Source organism: Stenella coeruleoalba (genome assembly GCF_951394435.1).
Source record: "Stenella coeruleoalba genome assembly, chromosome: 14".
Classification (NCBI taxonomy): domain Eukaryota; kingdom Metazoa; phylum Chordata; class Mammalia; order Artiodactyla; family Delphinidae; genus Stenella; species Stenella coeruleoalba.
This window is the reverse complement of record NC_137160.1, coordinates 66,784,705-66,791,515: the sequence shown is the minus strand read 5'-3', so window position 1 is coordinate 66,791,515 and position 6,811 is coordinate 66,784,705. Positions and strand designations below refer to the sequence as shown.

Here is a 6,811-nt window from a genome sequence, read left to right as displayed (position 1 = left end):
TCAAGTCGGCAACAGAGAATTTCTCAGGCATTGAATCCCCTCCATGGTTCAAATTTCTGAATTCCTCTCCTTCCACCAGCTGGAGAAAACTCTACTTTTAATGGGCTCACGTGGTTAGGTCAGGCCCACTTGGATGCTTTCCCATATTAAGGTCAACTGTGCCATAAAGCAACCTAATCATGGGAGTAAAATCCATCAGCGTCATAGTGCCAGGATCACATAAGGCGTGTCCAAGGGCTGGGGGAATGTTGGGGGCCATTTTAGAATCTGCCTCCCATGGGCAGTAGACTCCAGGGCAACTTGTTTATCTTAAAACAGCCACACAAATTTTACATCTTATGTTAAAATATATCCATGTTTAATATTAAATCTCCCGTACCCCAAATCTAAAAAAACGGATGCCCCTGTAAGATGTACCACATTTATCCTGTGGCTTCAAGTATCCTGGTCAGCAACCTGTAACCCCACGGAGAAGCACAGGACTAGATGGTTTCTAAGGCCTCTGGTCCCAGCCAGGCCCCAGAAGGGAGCCCAGCTGGACAGGCCATGGGACCTGCAGCTGCCGGTACCCAAGGACCGAGGGTTAGCAGGCAATGGAAGGGCCGCTAGGTTTAACATCATAGCCTTCAAGATGTGTCATGGAACATGGTCAGGTTAGAGTGCCCCCAAGGCCAGATAGCTCCTCTCCCAACCCACCCCCAATAAATAAGCACAAAACCTGGCCACTGCAGCCTCAGGCCCCAGGGATGCCCTGACAGGCAGGTCAGAGAGCTCCCAGAGCCCTGGGAACAGCAGCACTGCCCACACCTTCTTCCCCAGGTCCCTGGCCAGAGTCCTGGGAGCTGTCTGAGTGGAAGGCAGGCACACCCCGGGATGGCAGAGAAAGGCCCCAAAGCAGCCCCTCTTCCTGCTGGGTCTGGGCCCTGCATCCTCAGCCTGGGGGCTGTGGTCCCTCCATCCCAGTGTGGATGTGGTGGGCACCTTGTCCCTCAGCAGGGGAGGCCCCTATCCCTCCTTCCACCCATAGGGTTTTCTGTCCTGTTCCCCCTGCCATCTTGTTTCAGGCACCCAGGGCCCAGGGCCAGGATGCAGATGGAGGGATGCAGAGATCCCACATGCAGAGATCCAGCTGGGGCAGCTAATCATCTGAGTAGCGGTTCCCTGAAGGAGAGGAGAAAAAATATCAGGGAGGGAGGTGTCAGGTGGGAACCAGGTGGAGATGGTCAAGGGCCCCCACCCTTGGTGCTCACCCAGGACGTTGAATTTGCACAGCGGGCAGGTCTGCTGGATCATCAGCCAGGGGTCCACACAGTCTCGGTGAAACTCATGCTTACAGGGCAGCACCCGGAGCCACTGCAGGGTCGGGGAGATGGCTCAGGCCACAGGCATAGGCCTCCAGTGGGGGTAGCAGGCCCCACGCCCACACCTGAGCTGGGGAACTGAAACCCCTGTGACCTGCCCCACCCCCATGCTGCTTTCCATAGCTCTGGTGGGGCTGGGTGAAGGTCTGGTTGGGGTACTTCTCAGGTCTCTTGGGAGCAGGGTAGGGGGCATCACGTGTCAGCCAAAGGCTGGCCTCTGCCCAGGGCACTAACTTGCTTGTTGCAGAAATAGTCCAGACACACGGCGCAGGTCTCAGCACCAGGCTCCGGGGGGTCCAGTGCCGCCCGGCCCAGCCGGCAACGCCGGGTCTTGAGGGACGCCAGCCTCTGCACCACCTGGCGCTTGAGCAGGTCCACCTGTGGGGTAAGGGCACACAGTTCCCGAGGGCTGGGGACACCAGGGCTCCCGAGGGCCCCCGAGGGCTGGCTCCCACCTGGCCTCGGGGCTCCCGCTGGCTCTGCCGGGATGCCTGCCGCTGAGCTTGGACCACGAGGCCTGTGCACAGGAGCATGGCCACCAGCAGGATGGTGTTCCACAGCTGTTGCAGGGGCTTCTGGGGAGAAGAGCAGGGTGTCAGGGGCACTGGAGCCACCCCACCCTCTTTACCCAGTAAATCCACCCCAAGGACCAGGCAGATGAGGTCCATGGGCACCATGACCCCGGAGGCGCCAGGCTTCCTCTTCTGAAGCTGATGTCCCCCGCCCCTGCCCCGTGCTCTCTCAGGGGCTGCCCCAGATTCACCCTACATCAGTGCTCAGCCCAGGCCAATCCTGGGCAACAAACCTGGTGTTTGTGCACTCACAGAAGCATCTACTTACTGGCAGCCTCACAGACTCCCCAGCCCAGGACCCCCATCCCTACCCAGCACTCCTCCTGGTCTGCTTTCCTGGCTGCCATCACCCACCCACCCACGCCCATCCAGGCTGAGCGTTCACAGCCTGAGAGGGCGCTAGTCCCTAGGCCCTGTCTCCTCACTCCCTAGAGGCCCCGCACGCCCCTCCTCTCCTCCCCACTCTGCTGCTCTTCAGGTGCCCTGCTCAGGCCTCACCCGCCCAGGTCCCACCCACAGTCACAGGGATCTCACCTGCAAACCCGATTACACAGCACCCCTACTTGACCCTTCCCTCTGATGCTCCCCTCCCACCTCCTCCACATTCCCCATCCTCAGGAGGAAACCCAAACTCTTCTACCAGGGGGCCCTCAAGGCCCTTGATCTCCACCCCTCCCCCCTCCCCCATCCCATGCTCCTTGCCCCTCCCACGTCTGTGCCTTTCCACACTGTTCCAGGTCTTGGGAACTAATGCTCTTCTTCCACGCTCCCTCCCTTGGCTTATGGCTTTGGACACCTCTTGCTCTGGAAGCTCTCCCTGACCAACCCTGCCAGGCAAATGTTCCCCCCTCACCTCCCCTGCCACCCTCCTCATACCCACTCTGCCCTCAGCGGTCCTCCAGCTCCCGCTGGTGGGAGGGAACCACGTCTGAGGTACCTCACTTCGCCTTTGAGAGGCCCCCAGGGGGACACACTGACCTAGACTGAACTGCCACCAAATCCAGTGCGGCAGACAGGCTGTGACCACTCAAGAGCTGGCTCAGGAGGTGACACAGCGGAGGAAACAAGACCCAGCCGCTAACCCACCAGCACACGGGCCTGCGGACGTGTCACAACTAATAAATGCATTCGTTTAAAAGTTTTGTGCCTTGGGCTTCCCTGGAGGCGCAGTGGTTGAGAGTCCGCCTGCCGATGCAGGGGACATGGATTCGTGCCCCGGTCCGGGAAGAACCCATGTGCCGCAGAGCGGCTGGGCCCGTGAGCCACGGCCGCTGGGCCTGCGCGTCCAGAGCCTGTGCTCCGCAACGGGAGAGGCCACAACAGTGAGAGGCCCGCGTACAGCAAAAAAAAAAAAAAAAAAAATTTTTCTGCCACCATGTTCTTCCCCAGCCAATGCTGAAGTTCAACTGCCAACACGTGGTGGGAGAGGGGCTGAGAAATGATTTGATGGGCAAGGTTGGGTGTTGTTAGGGTCATAAGATGTTGCTTTGGTTCAGGGTGGAAGCACTCTGGGGGCCACTGCCAAGAGGGGTCTGTGAGCCCCAGCTTCACACTCTGTCCCACCCTCGCCCCCTGGCTTGTGTCCGCGTCCCCTTTCGTCCATGGAGAGATGGTGACACCTGCTCAGGAAGCTCTCCCGAAGCCCCTAGGCTGAGCTCAGGCGCCTTCACCATGCCTGGAGGGCCATGCCCCTCACCAGCTCAGTAATCACCCCAACAGGTGACAGTGTCTCTGGCCTAGTTCCTCCCCTGATAGGGCCGCATGAGCCCAGGGCTGGAGCTGCCCTGTCCTCATACCCCCTGCCATGCTGAGCCAGGCTGACACGTGGCAGGTCTCGCACGACCTTTACACTGTAAGCTCTCTGGGGCAGAACCTGGAGCTCTGTGCTTTGGAGCGGCCAGTGAGTTCTGGGTGGGCCGAGGGTGTGGCTGGCCTGGAGCGCTCCTCTCTCCAGGCACTCACCTGCTCCTGGGCCCGACTGCCTCCCAGGCACACCAAGTCCTGCCATCCTCCGTAGCTGTCCTTGGAGAGGCCACAGGTGGTCCACAGGGTCAGCTTCCACTCGATGTTGGCCGACAGGGACTCTCCGCTGGTGATCTCAGCTGTGGCCTGGGTCCTCCTGAGAGGGGAGGCCAAAGGGGCCAGACAGAAGGGCTCTTGCGAGGAGAGGCCCGGACCCACTCACCCCAGCCTTGTGGGAAAAGGATACCCCTGAGTATCACCCCACAGCCCTTCTGCTTTGGCCCCCACGCCTTTCCCAGCCAGTGGTTTTTCTAGTTCTCATAACAGCCGGCCAAGGAGGCTCTCAAGCACAGGGAAGAGTCAATCAGGAATCTGGCTTCCTCCTTGCTGGAGCCAATCACCTCCACCTATAGAGCCCATAGAATCATCTCCTTCTAGTCCTCTCACCCGTTTTTCAGACTAGGAGGCTACAGTCTCAGACTAACAGGGAAGGCCGTGGTCCCAGGACCCCTGAGCCCACGACAAAGCCAAGGACCCTAGCACCCAAGCCCAGTCCTTTGAGCCCAAACCCCAACTCACTGCAGCAGTGCCTCCAACAGCTTGGTGACATTGGAAGAATAATGGAGGACAATCACTGGCCTGAGCAGAAGTTGGGATATGTCCAGCTGTAGGGGGACAGGGAGGTCAGCCAGGCCGGGTCACCCATTCCCCAGCCTATGTGCCCCAAAAGCCTGATCCGGTTTACCTCTCGGACCACGTTGTGGTTCAAGATGAGGAGAAGCAAGGCAGAGGCTCCCAGGAAGAGCGCCCTCCGCATCTGCAGGACAGAGGCAGAGGCTAGCACACACCCTGCCCACACACCTGTCTCACCACCTGTGGTCACAGTTGTTCTCAGCTCCTGGCTCGCGGTTAGCATTTCCTCTGGACAGATCAGCTATAAGCTCCCTGAGATCAAGGGCAAAAACCCTTATTCCTCTCACCTTCCCCCCAGATGCTCTGTGGGACCCAAATAATACTGTGCTTTCCCTGGTCCAAGCAGGGCAGGCTTGCCCACCGACCCCCAGCAGGAACTCCCCACTGTATACTCTCAGAGTCTGGTTGAGCTTCCTGACTCTCTCTAGCCTCCTCCCACCTCTCTGCTGCCAACCACACTGACTCCAGTCTACCCCTGGGGTCCCTTGCCCCAGCCAGGCCCAGGGCTTCTCTGGAAGCTCCTTAGGGGCCCACCTGGTAGTCTGGCTCTAGCAGTTGCCTTGAAAACCCTTCCTCCAGCCCCTTTTCCACATACACCCCCTGCACCTGCTGAACCAGAGCCTTAGGATAGGCCTGTGGGCCGCTGTCCTGACTCTCCTGGTGAACCTGGGCCTCCTGCTCCTTGCCCACGTATGCCACTGCAATCCAGCCTTCTACGGGCACCTCCTGCTCAGCATCCACGATGTCCATCTGTGGGGCAAGGGGCCATGGTAGAAGGAGGAGGGGGAGGAAGGGGGATCGGTCACACAAGCGATGCAAGGCCAGGGTTTGGGAATGAGTCTGGAGGGGAGGGCATCTGATCTCAGGTTCTGGAAGCCGGAATGCTGGGGACCTGGGCAGCCTGGGGAAGGGGCGCTGGGCTGACAGGGCTTGGTCCAGGATGAAGGCTGGATCTGGGTGCAGGGTCTACGGCGGGGCGGGGGCCATATGGCTCAGCGGCGCTCACCAGCAGCAGACGGCCACCTAGAGGGAGCGCCGGGTCGGCCTCGGGGCCAATCCTGACGCCCTCCAGCAACAGAGCGTCCTCCCGCGGCAGCCTCACGTCCACCCGCACGGCGCGGGCCGCCCCCCGCCCCGCCCTAGCAGTGGGCTCGCTGCCGTCCGCCGCGGCCCCGGGCCCCGCCAGGCCCAGCCAGAATGGCAGCAGGGGCAACAGCAGCAGCAGTGGCGACGGCGGCGGCGGAGGAGGCGGCGGCGGCGACCTCGGCGTGGGGCGAGCAGCGGGGCCCATGGCCGGACACAGGAGCGCCGGGGGTCCTGGGTGCGTGGGGAAGCGGAGGGAGCCAGGCCGCAGCCGGACGGGGCGGGACGCCGGGAGGGGCGGGGGCGGGGGCGTGGCCGGACGGGGAGGAGCGCCGGGAGGCGGGGTGGGCTCGAGGCGGCTCCCGCGCCCAGACCCGGCCGCGCGCGCCCCCTGGTGGCCGTGGAGAACACAGGCGCCGGCGGTCAGCGGGGCTGCAGCCGGGCGGAGCCCAGGTCAACTGGCAGAGGTGGGAAGTCAGAGGAGGCGCTCCCAGCTTTTGGTTGTCAGACGGCGGAGACCAGAGGAAGGGAGACCGACGGAGATAGTTGGAAGATAGTTGGCGACCTGGGGAGCCGGAGGCACGATCGGGGCCCCAGAAGGGCAGCAACGAGGAACTTCTGGGGGTCTGGACGCTAGCCCTTGCTCTGGAGCCGCCTGATGGTCACACGGTTGGCCTGGTTCTCCATTTCTCCACCAGACTGAACTCCAGAGACTGGCCTGACAGGTGTTCCGGGGGTGGGGAGGGGCGAGATTGAGGCAAGGGTCTTGGAGGGGCAGAGAGAGGGGCCAGGGACCCCCAGCTAACACAGTTCCACAGTGGGGCCCAGAGGCTGAGTCTTCAGGCCTTGAAATGGGCACGATAGAAGACCAGCACTGCCTCACCCCCAACAAGTCATGTCTGATGCCCACCGGAATGTGAAAGTTCCATGGACGGTCCTAAAATTCATCCTTCTCTCCCAGGGGTTGCTGCTGCTGGGAGCTGGCTCAGTCTGAAAACTTAAAAAAAAATTGTATCGTGATAAAAGGGCAAAGGCCTGAGGAGCCATGACACTCTTTCCCCCAATATTTTATTATGAAAAATTTCAAGCATGCATAAAAATGGAAAGAATTTTACAGGGAACACTTGGATAACCACCAAC

The 6,811-nt window shown here is 60.8% G+C and overlaps 1 protein-coding gene across 3 annotated transcripts; it reads right to left on the bottom strand.

Annotated features, from left to right (window-relative positions):
* Positions 1-115: 115 nt before the first annotated feature.
* RNF215 (ring finger protein 215) lies at positions 116-5,938 on the bottom strand. 3 transcript variants are annotated; one of them, XM_079942299.1, is made up of 9 exons: positions 5,595-5,938; positions 5,195-5,338; positions 4,641-4,712; positions 4,475-4,560; positions 3,896-4,052; positions 1,817-1,936; positions 1,596-1,739; positions 1,251-1,353; positions 116-1,161 (listed from the first exon to the last, which is right to left on the bottom strand). In XM_079942299.1, the coding sequence occupies exons 1-9, from the start codon at positions 5,877-5,879 to the stop codon at positions 1,139-1,141; spliced, it is 1,134 nt and encodes a 377-aa protein (XP_079798425.1). In that variant the 5' UTR covers positions 5,880-5,938; the 3' UTR covers positions 116-1,138. The 3 variants fall into 3 exon arrangements, with proteins under 3 accessions (XP_079798425.1, XP_079798427.1, XP_079798426.1); XM_079942301.1 differs by having other exon boundaries at positions 1,596-1,724; XM_079942300.1 differs by having other exon boundaries at positions 1,817-1,933.
* Positions 5,939-6,811: the final 873 nt, after the last annotated feature.

What these genes read in the sequence shown, in the direction of transcription:
- RNF215 (XM_079942299.1), bottom strand. Translation starts at nt 5,879, where the DNA reads ATGGGCCCCGCTGCTCGCCCCACGCCGAGGTCGCCGCCGCCGCCTCCT. An exon ending in CTAAGGCTCTGGTTCAGCAG is followed by an intron (nt 4,713 to 5,194) that starts GTGCAGGGGGTG and finishes TCTGTCCTGCAG; the next exon opens with ATGCGGAGGGCGCTCTTCCT. An exon ending in AGCGGGAGCCCCGAGGCCAG is followed by an intron (nt 1,740 to 1,816) that starts GTGGGAGCCAGC and finishes CTTACCCCACAG; the next exon opens with GTGGACCTGCTCAAGCGCCA.